The sequence below is a fragment of the Leptodactylus fuscus genome, chromosome 2 (genome assembly GCF_031893055.1).
Source record: "Leptodactylus fuscus isolate aLepFus1 chromosome 2, aLepFus1.hap2, whole genome shotgun sequence".
In the NCBI taxonomy this organism is placed as follows: Eukaryota; Metazoa; Chordata; class Amphibia; order Anura; family Leptodactylidae; genus Leptodactylus; species Leptodactylus fuscus.
Window position 1 is genome coordinate 256,195,395 of NC_134266.1, and position 17,243 is coordinate 256,212,637.

Consider the following 17,243-nt stretch of genomic DNA (forward strand, 5'->3'; position numbering starts at 1 on the left):
GGTCTGAGTATTTCAGAAACTGCTGATCTACTGGGATTTTCACGCACAACCATCTCTAGGGTTTACAGAGAATGGTCCGAAAAAGAAAAAACATCCAGTGAGCGGCAGTTCTGTGGGCGGAAATGCGTTGTTGATGCCAGAGGTCAGAGGAGAATGGCCAGACTGGTTCGAGCTGATAGAAAGGCAACAGTGACTCAAATAGCCACCCGTTACAACCAAGGTAGCCAGAAGAGCATCTCTGAACGCACAGTACGTCGAACTTTGAGGCAGATGGGCTACAGCAGCAGAAGACCACACCGGGTGCCACTCCTTTCAGCTAAGAACAGGAAACTGAGGCTACAATTTGCACAAGCTCATCGAAATTGGACAATTGAAGATTGGAAAAACGTTGCCTGGTCTGATGAGTCTCGATTTCTGCTGCGACATTCGGATGGTAGGGTCAGAATTTGGCGTCAACAACATGAAAGCATGGATCCATCCTGCCTTGTATCAACGGTTCAGGCTGGTGGTGGTGGTGTCATGGTGTGGGGAATATTTTCTTGGCACTCTTTGGGCCCCTTGGTACCAATTAAGCATCGTTGCAACGCCAAAGCCTACCTGAGTATTGTTGCTGACCATGTCCATCCCTTTCTGACCACAATGTACCCAACATCTGATGGCTACTTTCAGCAGGATAATGCAATGCCATGTCATAAAGCTGGAATCATCTCAGACTGGTTTCTTGAACATGACAATGAGTTCACTGTACTCCAATGGCCTCCACAGTCACCAGATCTCAATCCAATAGAGGAGCATCTTTGGGATGTGGTGGAACAGGAGATTCGCATCATGGATGTGCAGCCGACAAATCTGCGGCAACTGTGTGATGCCATCATGTCAATATGGACCAAAATCTCTGAGGAATGCTTCCAGCACCTTGTTGAATCTATGCCACGAAGAATTGAGGCAGTTCTGAAGGCAAAAGGGGGTCCAACCCGTTACTAGCATGGTGTACCTAATAAAGTGGCCGGTGAGTGTATATTGCTGCCAGTATATAAAAATCTCATTTATTGACAAAGGTGGGTGGGTGTAAGAGTCACTTCAAACAGCGGCATCTCCAGTTACACTACCTGGAACAGTGTGTTTGGTGTCATATGAAAGCCGAGTTCCTGCTGCGTTGGATGTTTTTCCTGCTGCGTTGGATGTTTTTCCTGCTGCGTTGGATGTTTTTCCTGCTGCGTTGGATGTTTTTCTTCGATTACACCATTCCCTGTATACTCTCCACATCGTCGCATGACACAATCCTACAAGATTGGCTTTTTCTGAAACACAGGCCCAGCTAGTCTAACCCCAATGACTAGACCTCAATCTGCATGTAAAAATCACATTCCTAACTATGTCTGTAAAGATGCGTTTCACCACCTTCACCAATCCATTAATAGGCACCGCTCAATGGATTCCAGCACAGTTGGAATTTTTTCTCTAGTCCCGACCATTCCTGAGCAATCAATGCAGTTAGTTTTGGTGCCTGATGTGTTATATAAGCTCTGTAATGTCAGGTGGGCGGTGTGATTCAGAGCTCCTATCAGAGGCAGTCAGTGTCAGAGCTCAGAATCACACCCCTTGTCTACTCCTGCCTGACACCGCCCTCCTGACAGTACAGAGCCTAAATAGTATATCAGGCACCAAAACTAACAGCACCGATTGCTCAGGAATGGTGGGGAGTAGAGAAAAAATTCCAACTGTGTCAGAATTAGTGGAGGGGACCTAGGTGGCATAAAACCGAACATACAGCTCTTTGAAGTGACCGTTCCCTTTTGGCAACTGCTATATCTGTCCATATTGCATTATGGATTGTATTTTGTGACATCTTGGAGTGATGCTAGGGATAACTTTAGAGCACTCTTATCTGTCAGAATGCAGACTTTAGGGTTGTATCATAAAAGGCAGGGCAGATTACTCACCCCCTGTCAGATATCTCAAGTTCAGATACATTTTTATGTTCGTGTCTGGTGAAAGTGGCAGATTTTGCAATTTTTGACATCCACCTCATCGGCCAGTTGTCTACGCCTCCTTTTTGTTGGATGTTTTTCTTCGATTACACCATTCCCTGTATGCTCTCCACATCGCTGCATGACACAATCCTACAAGATTGGCTTTTCCTGAAACACGGGCCCAGCTAGTCTAACCCCAATGACTAGCCCTCCATCTGTTTAATAACTCTGAGCCGTTCCCCTGCTGCCCGGTGCCCCGCCATCCTTCTATAATAAGATGAGTGTGTATGTTAGTGCTGCACTGCCGAATATTGTTTACCTGTGAATATAAACATGACCCGAGCGGCGTATTGGGAGTTAACCCTGCCTGGCCGCTCTCTGTTCCGCTGCCTCTGTGACCGGGGAGCTTTAATATTCGTGCTGACAATATTTGTCTCTCGCTACGGTTCCTTCAAGGTCGTCCATCACACAGCCCCGGATATCATTGGCGCAGCAGAAAACGCTCTTCTCTGTGGATTTATCTGCTCTACTTTATCTCCATAAGTGCAAAGCAGAATTGTACCGTCCTATTACCGCAGACAGATTGCCGGGAACACAAGACGTATTGCGTTTTGATAAGAAATTCTTTGTTGTTGCAAAATGACAAAATAGAATGGCAGAAGTTCCCAGTGTGTGTGTAATATATGTATGGATTAGAGCTAGGTGATTATGAATTAAAGGGGTTGTCAAGGGAAAACTGCTTTTGGCGAAGAGGCTGGCGAAGGTGAAGAAACCCCCAAACCCACACTCACTTGTCCCGATTCTTCGGTATCTCCTACTGTGGTCTGGTCCAGTAGCGGCCCTGGTGTGTGTTCAGTCAGAGGCCTAAAGAAAGGTCACTCGCATACATGACCTTTGACATCTTGTGTCCTTACCTTAAAGGGATTCTACCATTAAACTACTTTTTTTTCTAATTACCACGTCGGAATAGCCTTAAGAAAGGCTATTCGTCTCCTACCTTTAGACGTGGTCTCCGCCGCGCCGTTTCGTAGAAATACCAGTTTTAACCGATATGCAAATGAGCTCTCCGCAGCAATGAGGGCGGGTCCCAGCGCTGAAAGGCCGATGAGCGCATCCCCATTGCTGCCCAGAGCTCTTTCCTGCGCCGCCTCCTTCTTCTGCAGCAACTCCGCCTCTTCTGGCTTCTCTGGCTCTTGTAGTTCTATACAGGAGCATAGAGAGGCCACCCCAAAATGGCCGCCGGCCGGCTCCTGTATTGAACTGCAAGAGCGGCTACCCAAAAATGGCTGGCGGCCGGCAGCCATTTTGGGGTAGCCGCTCTTGCAGTTCAAAACAGGAGCTGGCCGGCAGCCATTTTGGGGTAGCCGCTCTTGCAGTTCAATACAGGAGCTGGCCGGCGGCCATTTTGGGGTGGCCTCTCTATTCTCCTGTATAGAACTACAAGAGCAAGAGAAGCCAGAAGAGGCGGAGTTGCTGCAGAACAAGGAAAATGGGGACGCGCTTATCGGTGTTTCAGCGCTGGGGCCCGCCCTCATTGCTGCGGAGAGCTCATTTGCATACCGGTTAAAACCGGTATTTCTACGGAACAGCGCGGCGGAGACCACGTGTAAAGGTAGGAGACGAATAGCCTTTCTTAAGGCTATTCCGACGTGTTCATTAGAAAAAAAGGTAGTTTAATGGTACCGTAGAATCCCATTAAGCCGCTGAAGTGGGGAGGAATTCCTCCGGAACAATACCTTAGGAGCAGCAAGGCCAGACCATAGGGGGAGACACCTGAAAACTCGAGACAGGTGAGTATGAGTGGTGCTTTGCTGAGCTGGGAATAACCCTTTAAAGACAGACCTTTCGCAACCTCCACCATGTCTAACTCTTTGCATCCTTCAATAAGCATTGTTCCACTGATTCCATTACAGTTGGATTTTTTTCTCTAGCCCTCACCATTCCTGAGCAATCAGTGCTATTATTTTTAGCAGAATTGAGATCTCTACGGTCATAGGAGCGGTCTTCGACTGTCTGCTTCAGCCCAGGATAGTAGAGAGCATAAGTGTGTTGAAAATTACAGAATTGATTGCTCAGGAGCGGTAGGGGCTAGAGAAAAAAATTCCAAGAATCAGTGGAGTGGTGCTTATTATAGGGTGCAAAGAACTAGAGTAGGTGGAGGTGGTGAATGGTCCCATTTGTATAAGAAACAAAGCTGCTTTCTACCAGAAACACTGCCACCTGTGTCCTCAGGCCCTGTCTGGCATTGCAGCTTAATTGCTCTGAAATGAATGGGGTGAGTTGCAATACCACTAACAATCCAAGGACAAAGGTGGTAGTTGTCGCTCCATAACCTCTCGAGTGAGTGACTGTGGTGTAGGGTAATATAATTCTGTATGTATGATGGAGATGTGTCCTGTGTACCCTCCCTCACTCCCTCTCCTCACATTTAATTCTACACCATTACCTTTGGTCCTTTTGCCCCGGGCTTGAATTACTTTACATTGCCCTCACAATGTGAGGCCGCGGTCACATCAGGATATCGTTAATATCTATGACCTCTGTCACGTTGCTTCTGAAGATGTCACCTATATGTCTCGGACAAAGGACATACAGAGGCTACCAAAGTGGAGTTTGTCCTCTTAGTCAGATTATATTGGAGTTACTATATGTGTCTGGCTGGGTTGTCTCATCACACATTACACTTTCGAAGGGGTTGTCCAGGGTCTATGATATCAATTGCTGCGGCCTCTTCACTACTTACCTAGAACAGCGCCATACATTGCATTGTGGCTTTACTTGGTATTGCAGCTCATGCTCATTCCTTTTAATGGGACTGTCTGCAGCACAGCCATGTGATCAGTGAGTGTGAGGTTACAGCTTTGCAAGTTCACCGGGGAACCCGACCAATACAAAGCTGTTTCAGTGGTCACACGCGCACTCCATTGACTATAACGGGGTCCACTGTTTCAAAACTGAAAGTGTCTGCCAATTTTTGGCAATTTCTACGGCGGAGTCTTTGATGAACTTAGCCTTATTCCTGGTTTGGCACTAAATGCCCACCCTGAGTCCTCCAGAACCGGAGCCTCTTTTTTGCACTGGCTCGGCTATAAGATCCAAGAATATATTGCTGCTTATGGAACGTCATCGTAGCTAGGATGCCTACATTTAGCGGATGTTTTTTTCCCCCCAGAAACAACGCCACCTCTGTCTATAGGCTGTGTCTGGTATTGCAACTCCTATCCATTCAAGCACATTGGACTGAACTGCACGATATGCAATCTATAGATCGAGGGACGCTCTTTCTGGGATAAGGCAGGGCTGTAGGTCTTCCTCTACGGCTTTATTTTATCTTTGTACTTTTATATGCATTTTATTAATTATTTTAGTTCACTGAAGTCCAGAGCTGCGGAGAAGCGGCGCCTCCTATAATACGGTTTACCTTTACGTGTATTGCAGGAGAAGCTGCAGGCCAGGGAATTAAACCCATTCTGGAAGGATGGCGGTACAGGATTGCCACCAGAGGAGGGGGATGTAACCTCAGTTAAAAAAGGTAAAAGCAATTTCCATAGAAGCGGCTGGCAGCGTTCAGCTGTCTGTCGGTATATTTCACTGTCACACCGGAGATCCACAGGAGCCTTGAAAGAATAGAAATTGCATTTGTGCTGCCATAGGAAAGCTAGCGCTCACATTTGTCATCCTGTATTAGAGTTCTCATCCCTTTGTATTATTTTCCTCCAGCCCGTACATACATTAACATAACCGTATTAATCAGGAGCCTTCTCCTTCTCATGTCCTCCTTGGTGGATCTTACAATATCCGACGGTTAATTCGCTAGAAATTGTCAAAAGCAAACTCATCTTGTGGGGAAAAAATAATCTAGATAAGATTTGGCAAAAATGCAAGAAAAAAATTGCATTTCCCATATAAATACACTTCAGGAGCATTTTTTTTTAGCATTTTGTGTTTCTTTGTTATTCCTCCTGGAAATGCGTGACTACATGGTTCTATTATTCCTCTTGTTAAAGGGGTTTACAGGCTAAATGGGAAAACCCACTGGTTGCTGGGAATGGAGGTCCATGTGGGCGCTGCGTATCCTTGTATGCTCCACTGCTGGTCTTGGCTGGGCTGGAAGTGGTGAAGCCAGTGTGCAGGACTGGTTACTTATCAGCAGTGATGTCATCAGTATTGGACATGTGACTGATGTGTCTTGTAGTTGGTCACAGGAGTCTTACCGCTCCTGGCCTAGTTGGGACTGGTAGCCGGGATTTCTGGGTCTCTCTGTGAGTTCCTGGCATCTTCTGCATTTGTTTACACGGGTATCTTCCTGCTCTGTGTTTTTTTTACAACTACCATGATGCCTTGGGCTTTAAACAGAGCTGATTCATGCCACCTCCCTCCCGGGGAGAACATACAAACTCCTTGCAGATGTTGTTCCTGGTGGGATTCGAACCCAGGACTCCAGCGCTGCAAGGCTGCAGTGCTATCCACTCTCTTTCTTTCTCATTCACACACTTGCCTGTTTCCCTAGCTAGCTTGTCCACCACTAGCCCTTTCTAACTAACACAACCCCCCCCATCATACTTACCTGACTTCTTGGTACAGGACGTCTCTTCTTCAAGGCCTGTGCAATAAAACTAGTGTGCCGGCATGTGCAGTAGAGACTGCATCACGTTGTGCATCATATGTATATGCCGGCATACCGCCTCTATTGTCCAGGCGTGGGTGGGAGACGTGCTGGCCGCCCAGAAGAAGTGATGTCTTCGGCTCATGCCTCGAAGGTCCAGACCAGAAGACAGGTAAGTATGATGGGCTGGGGGAGGAAAGGTGAGTCAGTTAAGTGACTTTCCGTTTTTTGGAAGGGGAATTACAAGTTCTCTGTAAGATCGGAAAATGTGCCCCGGGCGAAGTACCCAAGACGCATTTTCCGGGACACAATATGGCGTAGCAGCACTGGATGGGACCACAAGGATAAAGCAGAATGGTTCAGTGTTTGTGATCTTGAGTTGTGATAACCATAGAGAGATTCAGGCTAGCCATAAACTATACCGTATACTGTAGAATTAACCATTTCCTATCTGCCTTCTCTCAGTTCAGCTCGTTGCAGACGGCGGCCTGGGGTGGCTGAAAAAGTCTCTACAGAGAATGAAGGAACAATCGGAGAGAGAGAATCGGAGTCTGGAGGACATTGTGGCTGAGAGATACGGGGTAAGACTGCACATTGATTTTGTTTCACATTATCTCACCCAATCACTCATCGTAAAGAATACTCGGGAGGTCGTCCATTTATTCTCCATTCATTAATAGCCTGCTGCTTTCTGCATATTAGAGATGAACGCCGCTCTTCATGCTGTGCTTCATTCCAACTAGATGCGGCCGGGGATTACAGAAAAAAAGGTTTTTTTCCTTTTTTCCCACCCGTCAGAAACAGCGCCACTCTTATTTATGGGCAGCGCCTGGTACTGCAGCTCAATCTCCTTCATTCTATGTTCTGTCCTTTTTTTTTTTTTTTTTGTTACTCCAAATAACCCCTTACAGGCAACCACTTTGCACTTGCAGGCAGACCAATGTATGCAAAAAGTGGAGAGGCCGCAGCCCTGTGGTACCTGCAGCTGATAGGAATTGTTGCCGATAGTCAGACCCCACTGATCTGTTATTGACCGTTGGTTTAGTGTCACATATCGCCCTGTGGAACAATCATCCATACCCGCATTTAAAAAAAAATATTTACCCAGCCTCTTATTAGAGTCCTCTCAGCTACCTTCAGCGCATGCGCAGTTTTCCAGTGAAGCCGGTCTTGTACCACCCTGCTTCACTTGCGCATGTGTCTGAAGTCTGGCGCATGCGCATTGAAGATCAAATGTACTCCTCTGGCTTCACTGAAGAACTGCGCCATTGTCGGGGTACTGCTGTGGTGGGTGGAGTATAAAGGTTTTTTATTTTCAGTTCGGGCACAAATTGCTTAGTTACAGGGCGATTTTGGGACAGTCCATAAGGACCTATGAGAGGTTTAGTGTCCCAAATCACCCAGACAGCCTCCCTTTTAATGAATGTATTTAGCTAAATACATTTTTTTTAAATTCTGGATATCCCTTATGCCAGGGGTCCTCAACTTTTCAAACAGGGGGCCAGTTCACTGCCCCTCATAACATTGGAGGGCCGAAATATAGTTTAAAAAAAAAAAATAAGATTCTATGCTGCACAGTAGCGCCCCCCCACCCCACAGTATTATATACTTCACAGTACACCCCCCAAACACACAGTATTATATGCTCCTCAGTACGCCTCCCACAGTATTATATGCTCCTCAGTACATACCTACAGACACACACCTACGCAGACACACACACCTACGCAGACACACACACCTACGCAGACACACACACCTACGCAGACACACACACCTACGCAGACACACACACCTACGCAGACACACACACCTACGCAGACACACACACCTACGCAGACACACACACCTACGCAGACACACACACCTACGCAGACACACACACCTACGCAGACACACACACCTACGCAGACACACACACCTACGCAGACACACACACCTACGCAGACACACACACCTACGCAGACACACACACCTACGCAGACACACACATATACACATACACATACATACATACATACATATACATATATATGCTGCACGCGCGCGTCCTCCTCCTTCAAATTGCAGGTGCGATGAGTTATGTCATCGTGCCTGTGTCAGGGCAGAGGTCACACTCTGCAGTCAGTGTAGGCTGCTGACCGCGGCTTACACTGACAGCTTTCAGTTGTATATTCATTTGCACATACAACTGAAAGCAGCAAAGGTTCACTAACAGGGAATCCTGTACCAGATTCCCTGTTAGTGAGTGAGCCGGGCGACAACTCGCAGACCACATGCGGCGGGCCGGACAAATGTCCTCAGTGGGCCGCATGTGGTCCACGGGCCGTAGTTTGAGGACCCCTGACTTACGCAGTAGTAAAGCAGTGGTTCTCACGCTGTGGTACATATACTCCAATGTACATATTTTGGCTAAGAACCAGTGCACTAGAAGTGGCAGATTTAGTGAGAGATCAGGTTCCGTCTCTCCTGGGGCTAATGCTACCTAAACCATCCACCATCTTCTCACTCAGTGGCTGCCTAGCAGAGGGAGGTGTCGAGGGCCGTCGGGGCAGGGTTATGGGCATCCTCTATAGCAGTGTGTAGTCGGTGTTGAATGGACAGATAGCTTTTGACCTATGACCTGTGAATAGCTGGTTGGAGTCTCAGAACTTCTAGTGTGGGCCTGCCACTGGGGGCCCTAAAGGCAAAAGGATTTACTTGGAGCACTAGTCCCACTTGAGATCAGGATCAAGATCTGTCACATGATGGACACCAGAGTGTCCATTGGGGGTACTTGGTTGGAACTTTTTCCATGAGTGGGTACTTGGCTTGAAAAGTTTGAGAAGCCCTGACTTAGAATACAGATCTCACAGTCCTCACGTCTGTCACCAAGAACGATGCATTGTAATAATTTGCACATTTTTCTTATCTATTTCTTAACAGTCTATGGAAACCTTCCAAAGTAAAATGGAAGCTGCAGAAAAGGCAGTATCCCAGAATGTAAGGGGAGAACAGGACGATAGAAGAGATAGGTGGAGAAAATCAAAATATCACGACCAAGACTCTCCAAGATATACAAAACAAGAAGGGTCTGGTGACTACGATAGAAAACATGACCGCTACTGTGACGATCGCAGATCTGATAGGTCATCCTATAGACAGAGTAGTAGAGAATATAGTTCAGATAAAACCAATGAAGAGGACAAAGACTCCTCCAGAAACAGACCAGAGTCAGGGCGTAGAGAATATCTGGCAAGACGCTTGGAAGAAGCCACTGAGGGAAAGAGTGCTTCCTCAAGGCTAAAGTACCAGTTCTTGAAACCATCTGAAGACAAGGAAGAGTCCAGCACCAGTGAGTTTAGACCCCAAAGAACTGACACGGAGTCATCATCTAAGATGTCCACGAAAAGTCGCTTCTTAAAACCTACAGACGATGAAACTCCACCATTATGGAAGAGGACGTCATCAAACCGCTCCAAAGTAGAGAGCCAGGGATCTAGTAAGGAAGACCAAGATACCTGTACAAAAAGCGAGAAATGTCAGGAGGAAGATGTGAAGGTACAGCACCAGCCATCTCCTGAAGACAGTCCACCATCATCCTCACGGTATGTCCTCAAGATTTTTCTGAATGTGTATGTTTTACCGTTATGGAAGTAGTTTTATTTTATTTGTAGTGTACTGGAGGTCTCTGAGGGTTCGCCATATAGCTGGTGTACCATTTAATTTATTTTATTAATTTTTCTGATCTGTTTTTATTTTCTGCACATAAAGATGGGGATAGCCACCGTGCTCTGTTAAACGGGTTGTCCCTTCTCAAGGATCCTATCTATACTGCCAGCTTATGTGGATTTAAGACTTTTTAAGACTGCTTTGTTTGGCCGCTATCTGAGATTATTCACTTCATTGTTTACACTGCGTTTCCGTAACTACAGACCTGGGGATGATCTTATGTCTCTGCCCAGGACAAGTGATGTAGCTCCCTGCTCTCAGGAGGGGAGGGGAGCTGAGTGCTCGGGAGCAGCTTGTATTTCTGAGCTCTTTATCTTCCAGTTATCAGTCTGCTAATTTAATTTTGCTGATAAGGGCTGAGACAGGGAGTCTGTTACCTCTGTATGTAAGCACAGACCTAAAACTCAGCTTGGAATAAACTCACACTTTTGTCCTGTAGCATGTAAACTTGGGATTCTCATCACCTATGAAATCCAGCTCTGCTACATCAGCTTCATATTGTGCATCTTCCAGTGATACTGTGCTAATTTATTTACAACCATCCCTCATTACTGACTGTAAACATAGACTGCTATGGAGAGAGATAGCTGAGCAAGTGAGACAGCAAGTGAAACCCCGCCCACCAATTCACCGAGAAAACCGGGAAGTAAACAAAGCATACAGCCTGCAAGATGGTGAACAGGCGAGGTGGGAATACCCCTTTAATAGTTTTTAGGGATATGCTTTATGGCATAGTCACAGTCAACCCACTGAGGTCTCTAAGAGTGTTTTATAGATATGTTCTGTGCAGAGAAGTGGAGTAGATAAACTAGGACAATAATCTATTATAGTAGTGGATGCAATGATGGATCAGTGATGTTCTCGATTGAGGTGTGAACTTCTATTGTAATCATGTGATATAAATGAGGTGGATGTTGCAAAGAAAAACACTACAGAAATGGCAATTCTCAGTCTATTATTAATCTTAGCGGCCAGAGAGAAATTTGCTACTTATTTTTAAATATAGGTTATCAAAAATTTGTAAAAATAAAAAATTAGATAAATTTAGATTTTTTATTTTTAAGGACACATTCCCTTTAAGGATTGCCACAACTTGGGTATTCAATGAGTTAGGCCGGGGAAGTCCTCCCCATACTGTAGTCTGGTCACGTCTTACGTTAATGTTACCGCGCAGTACCAACCTCTGTTAACACGACGCGTTCTATTTATTTCTTATCTCGCTATATTTTTTTTATCTGGTAACATTTTTTCCTTACTGTTGTTTGGAATAATTTAGGTACAGAGTGGTTCCATTAATCCGCGCTTTCTAGCGTGCGGCAGAGGTCAGGAAGTTCTCTTTTAAGACCTGCCATGTTCTGAATAGGTTAGGAAAACAGCATAAAAGAGGAGTGGAGCTGAAAGCTTTCCTAATTGATAACCACCCGCTGCTTCCTCTGGTTTTGCAAGCCCAAATCTCTGAAACCGGCGGCGAGGAAATATATTTTTCACTCTCCCTATCAAACCGTACGGCTTCTCTGCTTTCTAGTTTCCTGCAGTTCAGCCGAGCAGATCTATTAGGTTTTTATCTTTTCTTCTCCGTGTGTGCGCGGCCGGCACAGCTAGACCGCTCCTCTGATATTAGTGGCAGAGACACGCCGTGTAATGGGAAGTCGTCGCCACTCCTGCCCAGTAATGAACTTCTGGCAGGTTCGATGGGTTGTTTTTGAATGTTTGATGCCCGTGTCTGAAAAAACATAGTCCATTCTGAGGATCCTAAAACCGAATTACAGGCAGAATATAGGATAGACGGGTCAACTGTTCATGGAAAATCTTCTCTTTTCTGATTTAGAAGCTTTTGAATATTTTTCAAAGGATTCAGTTATTAAAATGACTTTTTTTTTTCTCGATAATACGTAGGAATAGCCTTAAAAAAAGCTATTCTTCTCCTACCTTTAGATGGTTTCTCCACGCCGCCGTTCCATAGAAATCATGCTTTTCTTCTGTATGTAAATGAGTTCTCTCGCAGCACTAGGGGCGGTCCTCAGTACTTAAACAGCACTGGGGGCGTCCCCAATGCTGCGAGAGAACTCTCCAGCGCCGCCTCCATCTTCGTTTGGAACGTCCTCTCCCTGCGTCTTCTTCCAGCGCTGGCTTCAAACTTCTAGGCATGTGCAGCCGGCTCTGCTGTCGGGCCTCGGGCAGAGCCGACTGCGTATGCCCGCGGCCGTTTTCTTGTGGCCGCTTACCCCAGCTTACTGTGTAAGCAGCCTCTAGAAAATGGCTGCTTATATAGGAAAATTGCCGCAGGCATGTGCAGTCAGCTCTGCCCGAGGCCCGACTTCGCATGCCTAGAAGATTGAAGCCAGCGCGGGAAGAAGACGTAGGGATACACCGTTCCAGACGAAGATAGATGCGGCGCTGGAGATTTCTCTCGCAGCATTGGGGACGCCCCCAGTGATGCGAGAGAACTCATTTGCGTACCGAAAAAAAAAAAACGGGATTTATACCAAACGGCAGCGCAGAGAAGACATCTAAAGGTAGGAGAAGAATAGCTTTTCTTAAGGTTATTCCTATATTTTATCGAGAAAAAATATCATTTTAATGATTGAACCCCTTTAAAGCCAATGTTGAGTTTTAAAGGGAACCAACCAGATTGAAAATTCAGTTAGCCTCTTATAGAGCAGGAGGAGCCGAGCAGATGTATACATAACTTTATGGGAAAAGATTTGGTATAACTTGTCCTTTATTGAGCTAAACCTCTTCTTGTGGGCGGTCCTAATCGGTGATCAACAGCCCTCCCTGTAGGACCTGTCAACGGATTAGGACCGCCCATTAGACTTCTAAGCATATGTTTTGATCAGTAAATAAGTTGTGTTGAATATTTTTCCATTAAGTTATATATGGACCTGCTCAGTACTTCTTGCTCTGTAACGCGAGGCCAGTGTGACTTTCAATGTGACAAGTTCTCTAAAAATAACGATTACCTAGTTTATAGATTTAGTCCAGGCCTGAAAAATCTTAGATCTAATAACCACGGATTTATTAGAACGTGTGATATATGACAATTATTTGAGGATTACTAGAGGTTTCGCCATACAAAATTGAATGGGGTGTTCCCTTTAAATTTTATGACATGCCATAAATGTCTCAACCTACTGGGCCACTGTGAATGGAGAAGTAGCCATGCATGCTGAGGAAACTTTTTACTTTGATACCTCAAAGGGTCACTTACTTTTCAGACAACTTAAGCTAATTTAATAGAACATGTGATTCTGGACCGAAATGTAATGCACTTTATTTAAAAAATGTTGCTGTTTTCTGCTTGACAGACCTCTCTATAGTTCCCACCACTTGTTCACTCCCTGTTACTAGGGAAGTCCCGTCCATAGATACCATTAAAAAAGCAAGATGGCCTCTCAATGGAAGAGGGACAGGTTTCCAAAAGAAAGTGGAGCGAGACACTAAATGACCTAAACTTACTTATGAACTGAGGGTTTAGTGTCTCAAATCACCCTGCTGTAAATCCGTCCGTGCAACCATTTTAAAAAACAAAAATCTTTATACTTGCCTAGAGATAATTTTGGTGCTTCCCACCCTTACTTAGCTATGACTTATCTATGTCATCCATCTCAGCGCTACATATACCCTGATCTGGGAGTGGTCTTGTATTTCTGTGAAATTTCACTTGTATCCTCCATGGCTGCTTGCTGAATATGACCCATATTCCCATATTGGTTGTATGTGGTTCGGTGCTATATCTTGTCTGCTCTCCTCCCAGATGACAGCAGTAAAGACCTTCTCATCTCACAACAGCCATGTGTGGGAATCTGTGAAATGTAAGCCTGCGCTATGTGAAATCCTGCTGCTTGTGTTAAACCGTGACGGAAAATCTATGACGTGTGACAGCTCCAAGTCCATTGTGACCTAATTTAATCCAGCGACTGATTTCTAGGTTATTTATCTCTTCGTATTCACTTTTCTGGCTCAGTCTTGCATGTGTTGGATAGAATGCAATATGGTGAGGCAAGACATCCACTTTTTAGGTGTTATTATTGGATGGCTTCACAGTATAAGGAGGAGAGTCTTTTCGGTCTTCACACTGTGAATGGAGAGGGGATGGGCTGATTCTCCTCGGAGCCAGTAGTTATTCTCTGTGCATCGGACTAAACATTCTGCACATCTCACAGCTTACAATGTAAGAAACGTTTACTTATGTTATTGTATCTACTTCTGGCTGCCTGTGTGATTATAAATGGGATATTATTCATAGACATCACGCAGCTTTCCTGACTGTGCTTATAGATTTCTCTTTTCCTGTGTGATGGATATTTTCAGCTGCCTTATGCCTGCATGTATTTGCTTTTTATGTGCAGTTCAGTGTTTCTGGATCTCCTATGGTATGGTCACTTGGGCTTTTATTTGCTATTTGGTTGCTGTTGTACAGTTACTGCTGGCAGAATTGCATGTAAATAAACCATTAAGAGTGGATAGGGGAGGATTGCTCATTATTGTACACAGCCACAGAGACAAATGTAAAATGTGCTGCAGCCATAATGTGGCTATTAGCACAGAAAAACGGATGGGACACCATATATTTCAATTTCCATGGTACCCTTTAAAGTGTTCCTACAATTCTAAAACTATTTTTCATAAATAAATAGTACAGGCGAATGTATGAAAGTTTGTGATATGTTATTAAGGATATTTCTTTCCTTCATCACTTATTAGGTTGCCATATAATGTATAGAATTGGTTCCATATTTACCTCGCACACAAGTCTATGGAGAGGGGAGGGGTGAGGAGGCTCTTAGTTGTTTTATTACCTCATTCTGTGCAGTGGTAGAGTCTTATCTCGAAGTAAGGCAGTGCTAAAAGTCTTTTCCAGCACTCTCTTCATAGACGTCTATGTAAAAAGTACCGTATATATAAGCCGACCCGAATATAAGCCGAGGCCCCTAATTTTACCACAAAAAACTGGTTAAACTTATTGACTTGAGTATAAGCCGATGGGGGGGAAATTCAGCAGAGTTTTTGGGTGCAGTAGTTGCTTGGGAAGGGGACGGGGTGTTTTGGTTGTCTGTCTGCCCCTTCCCTGAGCTTGAGAACTGGGTTTTTTTCCCCCACTTGGAATTCAGTCTGGCTGACTATAGGGGATCTGCAGTGCTCCTATTAACCCCTTCCCGACGAAACAGGAGCACTGCAGATCCCCTATATTCAGTAGGTCGGTAAATGAAGAAGGAAACAGATTTCTTTAATGAAATGTATTACAGAGTTTCTTATATTCACCTGTACTATTCATTTATGAAGTTATATTTTGCAATGGCAGGTACACTTTAAAGGGGTATTCGAGTTGGTGTTCTTTTGCTGCTGGGACTCCCATCGATCTTGACACCCGGGTTGATTTGCATACCTGTTCTGAACGGGGTCCACCATCAATAGCCGAGTAAACCTCTATCTCTGGTGGTCACATTCAATGAACGGAGCGGCGCGGACTGTATGACCAAGCACTCTCACTGGAACTGGAGTAGCTTGCGCTAACTGGGTTATCCCTTTAAGCAATTTTTTACAGTCAGAGAAACCATTTGTGTGGAATATACGTGACCCTAAGCAATAATCTGGACTGTCCAGTGTAGAATCTTTCTCTCTCCTCCTTTATACTTCTATATCCTTTATTTACTTCTTTAAGGGTTTTTTGCAAAATCCTCTAAAAGAGTAAGCAGATTTTTCCTGCATGTAAATGGGGTAGAGACGGAAACATTTGTGTAATATCTGCACCAAAACCTTCATGAAATCTTGAACAAGTGAACAGACTCTTAGACTAAGGCTGGAGTCACGCTTGCATTAGAGTCTCTATAAGATCCACCTAAAATTGGCGGAGGACTTTTCTCTCCGCTGGTTTCGGTATAAAACCTGTGGAAACCCGGTGGACCTCATTATAGGCTATTGGATCTGGGGGTGTCTATGTGTAACCACTTTTTAAGCGGACAGGGTCTTTGTCTCTTGGGTCCTCATGCACGGATGTCTATATGTATGTCTGAAGGAAAGGAAAATGTAGATTTCTATAACTGAATTACACATCAGTTCAGAGGAGAAACTTGAAGCTCCTGGGTCCCCGGGCAGAGTCTGTAGCTGCTTGTGCCATTTACAACCCTGTCATATTGTATGTGACAGAGGGCCCCTGCACCCCCTATAGCTTGGCTCCTGGTAGAGATTTTGGAGATCAGCACTAAGGGCCTGAAGGCTGTATGCAACAAAGTAATCCTGTCCTTGTAAAGTATCGGGGTTTTTTTTGGGACTTATTATATTATCAACTATCCTCTGCCCGCGACTTCGTCTGCGTGTTGTTGGCGTCGATCCGCCTATATTCAGCAAATTGCTGCCGTCGATGGTTTGCCTGCTCCGGCGTTTCGGCAGTGCTTAAGCTGTCCTGCTGATGAGCTTGTTCCTCGCACCATGCCTGTGATTGTTCCGGCATCTCAGCAACTCGCTGGGACACCATATAATGAGCGGGTTGTTGGCACGGATGATCCCCGTCAGCTCCGCTTGAGGAGAACTCTGTCACTTCTGGCTACCTTCATAGCTCCCGTTGTTTAAGAATTTTGCAACAAATTAGATTTTTCTTTTTCCCAGCATGTTTCAAATTGGTAAACTGGCAATTTGGGTTAAAGGTGTTTTCCCATCCAGTGTGTCAGCACTGCCTGGAACAGATCAGATAATATGCAAATGCATATACACAATGGACTCAGGGTTAACTGAGTGTTTACATACGGTAGAGAGATAACAGTCCTGGCTTTATCAGAAGCTGAGATAAGATGCAGTGTAATATAGTATGTGAACATAAATTCATAACAGCCGTGAAGCCATGTCATTTACCAGGATAAAAAGTAGCCTATGTTTTAATGGAGGTTACAATCTATCTATGTGCCAAATTTCATCCAAATCTGTTCAGCCGTTTTTGTGTGATTGAGGAACAA

The 17,243-nt window shown here is 45.0% G+C and overlaps 1 protein-coding gene across 1 annotated transcript in view; it reads left to right on the forward strand.

The window, feature by feature from the left end:
• The window catches only part of CWF19L2 (CWF19 like cell cycle control factor 2), a 95,609-nt gene that overhangs the window by 14,373 nt on the left and 63,993 nt on the right, over window positions 1-17,243 (forward strand). The window contains exons 6-8 of the mRNA XM_075266118.1: window positions 5,412-5,505; window positions 7,045-7,160; window positions 9,505-10,166. Of these exons, the coding sequence (XP_075122219.1) occupies window positions 5,412-5,505; window positions 7,045-7,160; window positions 9,505-10,166 (872 nt within the window). The remainder of the gene's footprint in view (window positions 1-5,411; window positions 5,506-7,044; window positions 7,161-9,504; window positions 10,167-17,243) is intronic.